At 42.6% G+C, this 15,094-nt stretch overlaps 1 protein-coding gene across 1 annotated transcript; it reads left to right on the top strand.

Annotated features, from left to right (window-relative positions):
- The first annotated feature begins 9,966 nt into the window (after nucleotides 1–9,966).
- LOC117817571 (transcription factor Adf-1-like) lies at nucleotides 9,967–12,377 on the top strand. Its single transcript, XM_034690312.1, has 5 exons — nucleotides 9,967–10,096; nucleotides 10,240–10,515; nucleotides 11,215–11,313; nucleotides 11,502–11,631; nucleotides 12,065–12,377. Exons 1-5 carry the CDS (start codon nucleotides 9,967–9,969, stop codon nucleotides 12,066–12,068), a joined length of 639 nt encoding a protein of 212 aa, XP_034546203.1. The 3' UTR covers nucleotides 12,069–12,377.
- The last annotated feature ends 2,717 nt before the right edge of the window (nucleotides 12,378–15,094 follow it).

Raw genomic sequence — 15,094 nt, 5'->3', positions numbered from 1 at the left:
CATAGAAGAAGAGGCTTTATCTCACACACAGTCTGTTGTGAGTGCATAAATACAGCTGTGTTTGTATCTGCGCAGGAATATATATGTCTTTGTTGAAGCATCAAAGTGACAAAGCTTGATTTAAAATAACCATGTGCACTTTTATGCGTTTGTGCGACTTAGAGTTCACACTAAGCTCGCTCTGTGCATCACTGAGGCTAATCATGAGCTGTATGGAGCAAGAGGGGATATGTATATTTATATATCAAGAAACAGGCGCGCAGAAACACAAACACACACACACACACACACACACAGACACAAATACATTATGTTAAATCCCCTTTCTTAAAAGTCACTTCTTTAATCTGCATAAAGCAATTCATTAATCTATAGTCTGCCGCCTGGGAGCTTGGAGATGTAATTGCCCCGTGATGACAGCTGGATGATTACTGCTTTACTCTGTGTGCAGCAGATACAGCTAAATGTATGGTGTCATAAGGAAGCGCTCGGAGCTGCTGCAGGGTAAGTGTGTGATTTAACAGACTTAGAGAACTAAAAGCAGTAACATAAAAGGATTTGTGCACATTTAGATCTATGCTAGCAGATCTACTGTATGCTCTGATTAAAGTCAGCTGAGTAGAGCGGATGGTCCTCAACATACAGGAGCTCATCTTTGTTCAGACTAGTTTACTGCTAGTCGATGTGCAGGTTGGGATTTAGATTGTTGTGAGACTGAAGCTGATACTCACCGACCAAAAGTGATATTTAGAAAGACTCTCTTTAAATATCTTCACAAAGTTTTTGTATTTAATGGATATAATTAAGTACAAGAAAGACTAAAGAGGATAAAACAGTGTCAACTTTTTGTAATTCACTGATTTCTTTTCTCACAGCCAACATCTACTAGATCTGTGTTAGCTCCACTACATCCCCTGCATCTCTGCTCCGTTTCAGGTCCGGCATACAAAGCCCTCCACAGCAGATATGCAAGGCTTCTATTTTCACCAGTGCCGGAGCACGATGTATCAATCAGCACAGAGTAGATCGAGTAAGAAAGGGAGATAGACACAAAATTAAACATTTGGTTGATTTTCAGAATTAAAAACTACGTGTGTCATATTGCCAGGCCTGGAGTCAACAGGTCAGAGGTTTTCAGAGGACCATAAAGACAACATGGATGAGGAGAGGATCATCATGGAGGCAGCAAACGGATGATTCAGTAATTAATGGGGAAAATTCTCGGTCTAGCATCAAGTGTAACCTCAGCATAGTAGAGAAGGACTGGACACAGATCTAGTGTAAGTCCAGCGTCAGTACACCAATGAGTCCAGTTTTCAACGTGTCAGGCACATACACTATCAGTCAAAAGTTTGGAAACACCTTCTCATTCAAGGGTTTGTATTTATTGTAATGATTGTAAACACTGTAGATTAATACTGAAGACATCAAAACTATGAAAGAACATATATGGAATTATTGAATGAAGAAAAAAGTGTTAAACAAAGCAGAATCTGTTTTATATTTTAGATTCTGTAAAGTAGACCCCTTTTTCCTTCATGACAGCTTTGCACACTCTTGGTATTCTCTCAGTCTGCTTCATGAAGTGGTCCCCTGGAATGGTTTCTAATTAACATGAGCCTTGTCAAGAGTTCATTTGTAGAATGACTTGCCTTCTTAATGTGTTTGAGACCATCAGTTGTGTTGTTCAGAGGTAGGGTTAGTACACAATAGATAGCCCTATTTGACAAAAATAAAATAAGCAACATGAAATCGGCTTTGTGCAACAAGCACCGCCACCAACTTGGTCCAGGTGGAAGACCACCTGTCCCCCCTTTGAAGGATGAGGACTTGTTAACGGAGTTGCTTGGGAAGGATTCACTTCACAGTATTGCTGATAGATTACTGAAGAATTGTGTCATGTCTCCTAAATCAAAATTTGCTGTATATTTCAACATCGTCATACTTTTCCAAAGGATTCGTTTGATCCCTAAATATCTGTTGTCTTCGCATATTTCATCTTAAATAGTAACGCATAAGCATTTTTTAAACAGCCTAACAGGTGCGGTAATCCTGCTGTTAGCACCTGTAATGGTGGGGTCCACCGCTATTAAATGTAATGCTTTGTTGAGGCGTTAACCTGGCTCATGCATACCTCTAATTCATTTTTTCCCCACCATTAGTAAAAACAGCCCGTTTTCATTGCTAATGGCTGGATGTGCATACAGGCCCTGGCTATCTTTATTAAAGGCTGAAATTATGTCATGCACAGCAACTGGCCTGCTGGATCAGCCCCAAACACACCACCTTATAATAAAGAGGTTCAATTCAACTCCGTGGCACCCTACACCTTCGTTAGCTCCCACATTGTGCACTGCAGGACTAGCAAAAGGTAGAACATCGTGGTAGACCTTGTGTTGTTAACTTTGGACGATGTAAATACAGCCCTAAGTCAACATTGAGACACTTAGACCTGTCACCAATATCAGCCTCCTGTGTGATGTTCCTGTTTTAGACGTATTAGCATTCCCAGCCAATTCCATCACAGTGTTACTAGCCAATTACAGCAGGGACCAGACGCTACCCTACAGGGATAATACAGTGTGCCTGTAGCTTCATCATGTTTTAGTTCACTTTGACGGCACATCTACCAAAGAGGAAAATCAGCAGTGTTTTTCTGACACTGTTCCTGGAGATACGCCCCTTTTTCCCACTTGAAACCAGTTACACAACAACAAAAAAAACTGAAAGCATTTCTAAGCAAGAATATCTGTGGTCTTACCTCGACTTAAACTGTCAGTGTATCTGGATGGAGAGACACCACAGCAGCAAATAGAGATATCACTCACTGGATCTGATTGTGTTGCTGAGACTGACTGGTTTTGGACAAATTTGGTTTCCCTTCACTGGCTTCCTGTCAGCTTCAGGATCCAGTTGATGTTGGTGTTTGCACCTGCATGCTCCAGCCAGGGCACTCAGGCCAACAAACCAGGTGGTTTTAGATGTCCCAAGATCCAGGTTCAAAAGAAGAGGTGACAGAGCTTTCGCGGTGGTCTACCTCTTAATATTAGATATGCTCAGACCACTGAGAGTTTTAAATCTTTGCTGAAAATACACCTCTTTGTGTTGGCTATTAATACCTGTTGAGCGAGACATCCCAACATTCTATTTTGCTTTTATTTATTGTGGCATTTTGTGTTAGCTACTGCATTTTTAATATCTATTATTTCATTTTTTTGTAAGTTATATTTTTGTGCTTTTTTTTTGCCTTTATTGATAGGACAGCTGAAGAGAGACAGGAAACGTGGGGAGTAGAGAGTGGGGGAAGACATGCAGCAAATGGTCGACCGGCCGAAAGTCGAGCCGGCTACCTCTGCAACGAGGACTGTAGCCTCTATACGTGGGGCGCTTAGCCCGCTAGGCCACCAGCGCCCCCATTCTTTTTTAACTATTTGTTTTTATTGATTGTGTTTTTAAGCTTGTACAGCACGTTGGTGCACTGTGGTGGTTTTATAAACAAAGTTTGACTTGACTTGGTTTTGTCTGGGAAATGCCATTTTAGTGCGGAGGTGTTTGGAAGAACTTAGGCTGCTCTTATAGTTAGTAGTGCAGCAAGAACATGGGACCAAGCACGCAGAGTAACTGGCAGACTGGAACAATTTAAATGTGAAAAGGCTGCTTACAGGCAAATAAACTAGTTATATCAGGTGCTGAAACTGCTAGTATCAGGTGCAAAAACCAGAGGTAAAACAAAAATCACCACAGTGGCAGAGCAAAGTGAGAAGGCAGATTGAAAGATGAATGTGCAACAAATCAAAACCATGGAATAAGTTCTATACGCAGTGAGTAGGAGATGAGCAGGTGTGGTAGAGACTGATTTTATCAAGGTGTCATGTGTTTGTTGTACAACAAAGGTGAGAAACATGATATCGATCATTACAGACAAATTACAATCATGAATGCTGATTACAAGATATTAGCTTAGATAATTATGAACATATTGAATGATGTTTCAATACTTAGAGAAAGAGCGGACGTGTGCTATTAAAGGTCACCAGATGTGGGACAATCAAAACTTTTTAAGAGAAATAATTTATGGTAAAAACTTTTCTACGTCCTGGGTTTAGATCAGAATAAAGCTTTTGATTATCTGTCACATGAATATTTAAGGGCTGTTATTAAAGCCTATGGTTTCCCTTGTGATTTTATCAAAATGGTTCAATTATTGTATAAAAAAATCGATCGTACAGGTAAATATAAATCTTGTCTTAACTGAACCTTTTCAAATATCTTGCGGTGTGAAGCAGGGCTGTCCCCTGGGTGCTGCACTTTATATCATTGCGATAAATCCTCTAATCCAGAGAATCAATAATGATTCTCGGTTTGGAGGTGCTCTCATCGGAAACTCTTTCAGAGTGGCAGCTCTGGTTTACGCTGATGACGTCACAGTCATCATCAGAAATCAGGCTGAGATAGATGCTCTGAACTCTCACCTTGTTTCTTTATGAACAGGCTTCAGGTGCTAAATTAAACAAGAATAAAACTGAAGCAGTGTGGATAGGTAAGGAACATAACAAAACCGATATTAATGTACAGGTAAGAGATGAAATTAAAGTTCTTGGTATTTGGCTTGGTGGTAAGGATTGTTGTTTATTAAATTGGTCTAAAAAAGATAATGAGATTAAAGAAGAGGTTCAGAAGTTGGTAGAACAAAGACACCTGTGCTCAACCCCAACACTCGGGCAGAACATCGCTACAATGTGGCTCACATTTGAATGAGGAACATCATGGATCGCACCTTCGTTGTGCTAAAAAGCCGGTTCCGTTGTCTGAATCGCAGTGAAGGAGCGCGTCTGTATAGGCCAGAAAAGGTGGCGCAGATTATAGTTGTCTGCTGCATGTTCCACACATAGCAAAACGCCACGGGTTGAAGCATGATACTATGGATGTGGAGGAAAATAATGACTGGCACATGCAGGACAGATTAATGCTGGGGGATTGCAGACGTGGGACAATCAGATTCAAAGCCATTTCTCATGAGCCATTTGAGGTATACTTTGTATTTGTATGCAATTAAAACAAAACAAAAAACACCATTAGAGCACCTTCTGATGCATTGTTTTAGAACAAAAGAGGTAGGACAAAAAATAAAAAATGTTGGTTTTCATGTTGAATGAACCTATAACTCTGTAATGTATGGTTTATTTGTCAAATCTTTTACGGATAACCACCAACGTCTGTTTTGGATGAGAAAACGAGAGCTAAAGTTACTTAACAAAGATTTCGAGTGAGTCTGTTTTTTTATTTTTTTATTTCATTCCTCAGAAGGAGGAAAACCACGTACACGAGAAACCATACCTTGTTACCCTGGGACTCTATAAATATATAATGTGAAACTGTAACATCGTTGTTAAATGAGGTTTGTATTGTGCACCTTTAATGTACTATTGAATATAGTGTATATATTGTTGTTGTCATGGTCTGGTTTTTTGTGTGTGTTTTGCCCTCCCTCCTGATCCTTTTTCTCTCTCCCTCAGCAGGTACATGCAGAGGGGCAGGGCCAATCTCCACGGGAGCGAGGCTCACAAGACACACCTGCCTCTCATCCCGCAATCAGCCCGGCTTCTTAAGCCTGCTCCAAATTCTCCTCAGTGCCAGAAGATTACCGCTCATGCTTGTGTCTCGTGTGTCCTCGCTCTCGTAAAGATCTTCTAAGTATTGTGCTCAGCGTAGTTACTCTGGTTTTTGTTTCTAGTGAGTTTTTTCCCTCCTGGACACCCTTAGTTATTTCTGACCTTTTGTTCTCGTTTCCCGTCAAGATGATTTTCTGTTCGTTACCTTTTTGTAAATAAACGTTTTTTGTTCGACTCGGCATCTGGGTTCTGGCTCTCCTTACACAGCCGTAACAGTTGTTGTGATTGTGTGTGTAACCTTTGTAATATTTGTATTGAACTTCAATCAAATGTATTAAAACAAAAAAAGTAAAGACTGTGAGGTGACTGCATAGCTGATGATAGCTGTTCGGATGTTTACTATTCTCTCCTCCGAACAGGCATGCCAGGAAGCACACAATGTTTCGACTCGTGTTTTGTCTATATTTGTTTTTATTTCTAAACGAATTGACCACAGGTCAAAAACCTGAAAACAATAAATGCATAAAGTATTACAATATGTTACTCTCACATATCACGCAAAACAACAAACTGAAAAGAAGCCTTTAAAGCCCAAAAGTGTAGCAGAGCTGACATGAATAACCGCAGTGGACTACATCACCCAGGGTGCTTAGCTTTCACTAGCGTGCGCAGAGCAGCTCTCTGCCTCTACGATAGCCTACACGTAAACAGTGCTCATAATCTACATGTGTTGCTCAAACAAGGCATTATACACAAAAGAACCAATAACCAAACATCAACCCGGCACTGCAGTGGACTGTACAAAGACATCTGCTGTCATCACTGCCAGCTGCCGGTGTTAAACAAGTGCTCCGCCCGGCTAACGTCATTAGCCGGACGCTACAAGTTATAGATTACAGATTACAAGCCGGTACCCTTCAATGCAGCAACCCACACTAACACCGCGTGGCAACACTAAGGTACACACATATCCGGACATTATTAGGCAGCGCTGTGACTTACCAACGGGCTGTGTGCTCCTGACGATGGATCAGGTGAAAGTGTTTAACCTGCAGTGGGTGCGCATGCGCATAAGTACTACAGCGAGAGACGCTTACCTGCAGGAGTCGCGCATGCGCACAACATCACAAAAACACAATGTAGTGCAACACAAACAACACCCTGACCCATTCCCCTCACTAAGTGACCCAAAGTCTTAACAATAGCTGAGGACAGGAGTGTCAGTGAGGGTATCTTGAAGAGATGTGCAGAATGGCAGGCGACCTCACGTATGACTCTGTGGATGAGGGACAGAGAGACAGACGGTGACAGGTTGTGTTCTCCCATTTGGATGAATACACTCAAACCCTGTTGTTAGTCTCTTAAATGGGCAGGGCAGTGAGACAGGCACAGGAAGTGACTCTCAGACTGCCATCAGAATCATCTATGGCATGAAGGAAACACTACTGCAGGAGCTGTGATTGGCAGCTTGTGTTTTCCTTGACATGTCCCTGATGTCAGTCAATTTACACGGATGACCACTAAACACAGGTGATTGCACTGCAGTAGAAATCTGTTCAGAGGAGAGACGTGTAAAAATAAAAGGTTACCCCTCAGTGAATGGAAAAAAAGTAGCTCGGATACTTTGCTGAATATTTTGGGGAAAAAAAGAGTGTGACAATGTATGACTCCCACAGTGATGCCAGAGTTAAAGGTGAATCTCAATGCATAGGTTTCCCTTTGTAGTACAATTGTAGTCCGAATAGTGTTGACCAATCAAGTTTTAGCAGGCTGTGGCGTGACAGACAGCAAGAGCAAGCGGAGCACAGTCAGCAGTAAAGACATCCCTTCTCCACTACGTGCTGATCTGACAACCATTTATTCACATCTGACATCTATATTCAAGTGCAGCGTACAATGGTGGTGACAAATCTGTTTGATACTGTCATGAAAGCCAGTCAGCGTTAAGGTTTCCGTTTAACCTTGAATGCATCATGGATAATTGATTTAATTCCACTTCTTCACTCTGTGAGGATAAACTTATCAAAAGCTTTCATTTGTACTTTCTACAAATCTATAACACGGTGTTGTCATTTCTGAGAACTTAAGACCAATTAGTTGCGAGTCAATCACGGGAAAATTGGTTTCCTTTTGGGTTTATAATAACAGTGATATCAAATGTACATAGAAAGCACCCTTTTTAAACAGGGTTACACTTTTTTTTCTCAGAAATAACAAGATTGAAAATCACCAGACTGTCTGGATAAAAGTCAGGTTGTGAAAACAGAGACGTTATTATTAAGCTAGCGCTAGCAGAGGGGTATACTACGAAGATGGATTTGTGGTTATCAAGGCAACTTCCAGGTTAACTCTGTTTTCTGTACTACGAAGGTGGCTCAGTTCTTACCTGGGTAGATCACCATGGTTACTGATACTGAACGCCTAACCTGCTCTGTGTCATGAGTCAATGTTTAGTTTAGGTTTAGTTTTTTCATGTGTTTCATGTCTTGGTTTCTCCTGTGTTTATTCTGTATTGTTATTATTTGTGTCCCTTGTTTGTTTACTGATCCATGACTCTTGTTGTACTTTGTGTTTCTTGGTGTTTTGTTCTGTTTTAAAGTTCTGATCCCTGTGTTTCCAAGTTAGTTACTTCCTGTCGTTGTGTGTTTCCCTCCTTTTGTGATTCCCCTCATTAGTTTCACCTGTGTCCTGTGTTCACACCTGTGTTAATTACTCTGTGTATTTAGTTTCTCTGTTTCCCTGTCCCTGGTTGGATCATTGTCCGTCTCTCCTGTGTTCTGTGTCCCTGTGTTTCCCCAGCTTTTCCTTTTTAATTTAGTTTTTTTAACATTTCACTGAGTTTTTTTTGTACCTTTCATTTATTAAACCTTTTTATTTTAAAATCTGTACCTGGGTCCTCCAGTTTTTCCCCCATTATGACAATAATACATGAGCAGAGTCACAAAAAAAACTTTAACCCAGGAAAAGGAGAAAGGAACAAGGTTTGAGGAAACTAAAACGGGTTTATTTACAGAAATAAGGACTAAAGAGCAACTTAAAACAAGCTTTTAGTCACAAATACTAACACAAGAGAAGCTGATCTTTTCTCTAACAGAAACTAAACACTTTCAAAATTACAGTAACCCAAAATATATAAATATTCAGTCAAACACCTCGAAGAAACACACACTTCAACAGAAGGCGTCAACTTCTGGCTTAAGAGGACAGCTGAACACACACGTAGCCAAAGATGCAGTGGCTGCCTGCTCCCTTCTGCTTATATTCTCTGAGCACCTGTTGTTAATTGGGCACAGGTGAGCTCAATCACCTGCTGCTGTGATGAGGCGAGGAGCAGCACCTGCGGGGAGCACAGTGGAAGGAGAGAGAGAGAGAGCACACACAAACACGTTTATTTATTTATGGCATCATAGGATTCCCCTGGTGAAGGATTACAATGATTCCCACGTCCATAACTAGTGAATGTTCTGGTCATCAGGGAAATAAGAAAGGTATACTGTTTATATTTAATCATGACCAAAATTTTAGTGTCTTATGTCGCGTTCACACCAAACATGAACGATCATGCTATTCGTGTGAATACAGACGCAGAATGAAGAAGAATGTTTTGTGTTTACTCGCGTCAAAATCGTGTGTACACGAGTGCTCAAGACAAGAATATTCACGAGAGAGGGGGGGGGGGGGCTCCCACGGCACACTCGTCTGCTGTTATTAAATAAGCTTGAGCTCGCGAACATTGAATGGGGAAGCCGGTTATGCTAAAGAGGGCAGAGCTAACTTCTTACTATAACCGATAGCTGACAGACAAAGTTTTTCACAACTCACCAGATAATCCTCCTCATTCTCTGTCCTCACAGTGAGCTCCTGTTTATTCCTGATCCCATAAAAACAGGAAGTGTCTCAAAGTGTAGGGAAGCTGCAAGGAGATAGAATCAAAGTGTCCCATTGATTCCTGATGAGTGAATCTCCACTGGTCTATATGTCTCACCTCATGTCACCGGGTGATCTGCACGCTGATTGGGTATCGCAGCACGATGGATTCGCTGAAGTTCAGATAATTCAACTCTTGTGAATCATTTGTGTGAATGAATGATATACGTCATTCCTGCGAATCGCACAATTTGCGTCGCCTCATGGTACGTTCACACCAAACGCGACTTTTTCGTGTCGAAGCGAACAAATCCCATGGTTAGTCAATGTGTAGATGCGAATTTGTGACAGGCGACGCGTTTGAAGCGACACACGACTAGATTGACACGAATTTCGCATCTTTGCGCAAGTTCAAAATATCCAACTACAGCGACAAATTCGTGTGGCGCGATGGCCAATCAGTTGTCGTTGAATGACGACGTCAGAAATGGAGGAGAAAATTGTAATCACCGTGTGTGCTCGGCAGGAGCTGTATGACACAACATTACACATATATCATGACCGCCTTCGAAATGACAAAGCCTGGCAGGAGATCGGGAAGGAACTTGGAATCCCTGGTATGTGAGACAAAATAAATTGTTTTTTGTATCTAGAAATCTGACCCAAACTAGCCAGCAACGCGTGCATGCAGCACGTCAGCTGCTTGCATTCAACACAGTCTGACTTCCGGCTGCGATTAACTGTGTTTTTCTCCATTCAGAGGAAACCTATCGGCAAAAGTGGAAGGGGCTCAGGGATACTTATTTGAAGGAGAGGAGGAAGGAAAGTGAGAGGAAGAGTTGGTCTGCAGCGGGCACGGGGAAAAAGTGGAAGTACTCTGCGATCCTGTCATTCCTCGACCCCTTTGTGAACCCGAGGGAGGCCTCAGGTAACATGGGGCGAGGGGTCGAGGATGACAGGACCGCAGAGTACTCTCCAGCAGGTGCAACGACGGAGGGGACAGAGGAGGCAGCAGGACCCTCACATTCAGTCCCAGGTGGGTGACAAGTAATGACACATAACATATATTATAGCAGAGTTACCGTCTTTACACATGTATAGGTAATTTGTTGACCGCGGAAATACGTAAATAATCTGTAGATTAACGTGGATCATGTTTAGAACTTCAACAACTACAACAAGAGAGTGGATGAATAAATGTCAGACTCTTCACTGTGCTTATAAATAACCCACTAGAATCACAGGGTGGATCTGGTCATGCGTTTATTGTGTGCCAACTACATTGAAAAGCAACATAAATGAACGGGAAAAGGAAAACATTTGAACTGGGATGACTTTGCCTATATGCCTACTTGAGGGTTTTATGCATTCAAAGTTAGATGGAAAAACAAAGACAGGATGCTCTCATGACTGGCACTGAAATATATCAGGAGTAGTGATATAGCTCCAGATTAAATTAAGAGACGAGTAAACGTTATTCTTTCTCTCAGCATCTCTACATGCATTTAAATGGAATGCATGGATTTCAACACAGGCTCATTTCATTCCACCTCATGAGGTAGTGATGTGGCAATGTTGTCCACACTAAAATAATGTAATAATGCATATCAACCAGAGGTAAACATGTTTTAGCTGTGGTCGGTTAGGAGCTGCATAAGCTGAATGTTTGTAAGTGATGCTTTGCCTTTACTGTCAAACACACACATCAATGACTCGGTCCATAATGTTGCCACAGAACAACATTGTGATGATGATGATGAGGAGGAGGAGGAGGAGGTTGTTGAGGTGGAGGAGGCAGCCACCCCAACTGCACTTGAGCAGCAGCCACCCATTGGTAAGTATATGACAGTTCAGTTTTCATTCATTTACATGTATTGACTCTCATTTTTGCATAAATGGTAAAATAAAACACAATTCCAAGTTGTTGATGTCCGTTATTGCTTTATTATCAGCCTCTTTAAATTAATGTCACGTTCAATTAGATGGTGTAATTGTTCACTGAGTTATTTTCTTGTCATGCAGGTAGGAAGAGGACAAGGAAGACATCCAAGGGGCGGGAGGCTGAGATGGAGGACCTGCTCATTGAAGCCCTGCGAAAGCAGCAGCAGCAAGTCCCCCAGCCTCCCGGCTCACCTGTGTTGGAGGACGAAATGTAACTCAGGAGTCTGCTTTCTTCCCTGCAGAAATTGTCACCTCAAAGGAAGGAGTATGTTAAATTTCACATCCACAAATTAATCTTTGAGACCAGCAATGCTGAGCACAATTCGGAACAAATTGGATAGTGCCTGGGGTGACAATCTCTGCAGGGAATGAAGCAGGTATCCAATTTTGATTTAGTGAAATCTTTATTTTTAATATGGAATGTATATAGTTATGTATATAGTGTTCTCTGGCAAATGCCAATCGGCAAGCACGGTGTTGGGCTGTGAGTACAGGCCCCACTTGTGGACGTCTGGTCCTGATACCACCCTCATGGAGTCTGTTTCTCACAGTTTGAGCAGAAACATGCACATTAGTGGCCTGCAGGAGGTCATTTTGTTGGGCTCTAATGTGCTCCTCTTGTTCCTCCTTGCACAAACGAGCAGATAGCGGTCCTGCTGCTAGGTTGTTGTCCTCCTACAGCCCCCTCCATGTCTCCTGGTGTACTGGCCTGTCTCTTGGTATCTCCTCCATGCCCTTGACACTGTGCTGGGAGACACAGCTAACCTTCTTGCCACAGCGCGCATTGATGTGCAACCCTGGATGAGCTGCACTACTTGAGCAACTTCTGTGGGTTGCAGACACCGCCACACGCTACCTCTAGTGGTGAGGACACTGGTAAAATGCAAAAGTGACCAAAAATCAGGCAGAAAGGATGAGGACAGGGAAATGGTCTGTGGCCTCCACCTGCAGAACCATTCCTTTATAGGGGTTGACTTGCTAATTGCCTCTCATTTCCACCAGGAAGGGGCAGGTCGGCAGGCAGCTGGAGGGTGCCAGACCTCAGTGCTCGACCAAAGGCTGAGTGAGATAGGATCCCGCCATCACTCGACCTCCAATAGCCCCTGACATCAGTGATACGGAGGCAATATTCTGCATCAACAACTGCCGGGAGAACAAGTGAGAATGTTCTCTTGTAGTTGAAGTACTGCGATCCGGAATTGACAGGGGCCTTCATCACCATGTTTCCCATCCAGCGCTCCACAGCAGAGAGGGAAATTCCAGCGCTCCTCAAACTTGAGGGCTATGGCCCTCCACTTGTCTGTGCTGGGTACAGCCATGAATTTCTCCACCAGGGAATCCCAAATGGCTGAGGCAACATCTGGGACTATGCCTGCCACAGTGGAGACCCCAACATGGAAAATGTTGGCGATGCTCCTGTTGCAGTCACCTGTGGCCAGGTACCTGTAGTACCTGTAGTACAGGATACAGTTTAAAATACAATACGGTGCATTATACACTGTTGGTGGTATAATTAGATCATTTCACATTTACTGTATACAGTAACCACATATACAGCTCTTGAGATGAACACAATAGGACAACGTGAGACTATTCGTTCGTGTTTATGATTAATTAACATTCATGTTTGCTGGTAATGAACATTTATGATAACCAAAACCTAACTGAGCGGAATGAGGTATGACTATGATGAAACTCTGACACAAGAAAGGAATTGTTTCCGTGTGTGTGTGTGTGTGTGTGTGAGAAAGATGCTGATGAAAAGACAATTATGTCTGGTCTCATACCTTTCTCCTTTTCTGTTTTCTCTGAAAGGTTACACAGTTTGGCAATACTTTTTCATATATTACTAAATCCCTGACACAATTTAAGATGACATAATGTTAACTGAAGTTTCACTGAAAGGATATCCTGACAGTTTTAGGAACCATTCTACATGGAGAGTTGTGCGTTATGGCGTGACACTCACTGGAGACATATGGACAGGCGCTCCGCAGCCGGGACATAATGCCTGTAGTTGGTGTCCATCCTGGAGATCCTGGCACCGATCCTAGCCAACAGGTCATCGAACTGGGCACTGGTCAGCCTCAAATACCACTGAAAACGGTCATCATCCAGGCGCAGCTCCTGGAGAAGGTTGTGGAATTCTCCGAGCTGTGTGCGCCTTCGGAGAACGTTGTGGACCCAGACACCTCAGCGGGTTAACCCACAAGGTCTCTGGTACTTCTGCAACAGGTATAAAGCAGCTTTTAATTCTTCCATTCTTCGTATGACGACAATGGCGGAAGGAACAGGCGGTAACTACCAGCTTTTATTGGGGCAAACCACTCTCACTCCCCATTTCGCTTCCGTGTTCGCTAGGGGCGAATATTCGCTCCCCAAAACGACAGACTCCAAGATATTCGTGCGAGTTTGCAACGCAAATGTCTTCGCTCGTGTTTGGTGTGAACATACCATAATTCGTGCCGTTAGACCTCTACTTGCGTCTGTTCGCGTCTCTACATAGACTTTACATTTAATTCATTCGCCCAAATGATTTTATTTGCATTTGGTGTGAACGCCCCATTAGTCCTGACCAGTTAAACCACACTTTGCTGAGATCCATATCTGACTTCATGCTAGTCTGTATACTTGTTTTCAATACTCATTGAGAGTGAGACGTGTGAACACAACCGTATGTTCACTGAGCTTTTTTATGAACTGAAAAGACCTTATCCTTCCCTGGTTTACAGGTCTTAATCCAAACAGAGTTATGCAGTCTGGACCAGGCTCTCAGTGTTGGGGTATATGAGGTTGCAGCTTTTGTCATCTGACAGGAAAGCTTGAAGGCCACTGAGCTGTGGCATTTTGTATTTATTCATACAGAGAGGACGACAGAAAGAACAACATGTGTAGGGAAGAGTGGCTGGAGCTGAACCTTGGCCAAGCAGGGGCACGAGGCTCCAAAGAAGGAGGCAAACATGGTCAACTTTCTACTGTGTTTACTTCAAACCTCAGACTCTCCTTTAATCACGTTTATACTCCATCAGTTCATCTTTCATATCAGACACAAATAGGAGGAAGAAGGATGGATGGAGGGAGGCAGGGAGGGAGGAAGGGATGGATGGATGGTTGGTTGCAAAAATAGATGGATATGTTGATGGAGGGATGCACATACAGATGGGTGGATAGATGGATGGATGGATGGATGGATGGATGGATAAACAGATGGATAGACACTTAAATAGTTTGATGGATGAGTTGATGGATGGATGGATGGATGGAAGCATAAACGGATGGATGGATGGATAAACAGATGGATGGACACTTAAATAGTTTGATGGATGGATGGATGGATGGACGGACAGATGAATGGATGGAATCATAAACAGATGGATGGATGGATGGATAAACAGATGGATGGACACTTAAATAGTTGGATGGATATTAGATGGATCAATTGACGCATCAACAGAACTGAAATGTAAACCTCAACTTTAACATATACTGTATGTTAAATTAAGTATGCAACAAGGGCAGAAACTAGTGATCACAGGGGGAAGTCTGACTCCTCGTTGTAGTACGAACCAGTGTGCTACCAGTTTATTCAGCTCTCAGACTTTTCATCCCCTGTTCTTTGGGCTGACTGGATCCCAAGAGGTGGCTTGACTCTCTCTCTCTTTTTCTCTTTCTCG

The sequence above is a fragment of the Notolabrus celidotus genome, chromosome 8 (assembly GCF_009762535.1).
Source record: "Notolabrus celidotus isolate fNotCel1 chromosome 8, fNotCel1.pri, whole genome shotgun sequence".
Taxonomy (NCBI): domain Eukaryota; kingdom Metazoa; phylum Chordata; class Actinopteri; order Labriformes; family Labridae; genus Notolabrus; species Notolabrus celidotus.
This window is presented reverse-complemented; position numbering and strand designations above follow the sequence as displayed.

What these genes read in the sequence shown, in the direction of transcription:
- LOC117817571 (XM_034690312.1), top strand. Translation starts at nt 9,967, where the DNA reads ATGGAGGAGAAAATTGTAATCACCGTGTGTGCTCGGCAGGAGCTGTAT. An exon ending in ACCCTCACATTCAGTCCCAG is followed by an intron (nt 10,516 to 11,214) that starts GTGGGTGACAAG and finishes ATGTTGCCACAG; the next exon opens with AACAACATTGTGATGATGAT. An exon ending in TGAGCAGCAGCCACCCATTG is followed by an intron (nt 11,314 to 11,501) that starts GTAAGTATATGA and finishes CTTGTCATGCAG; the next exon opens with GTAGGAAGAGGACAAGGAAG.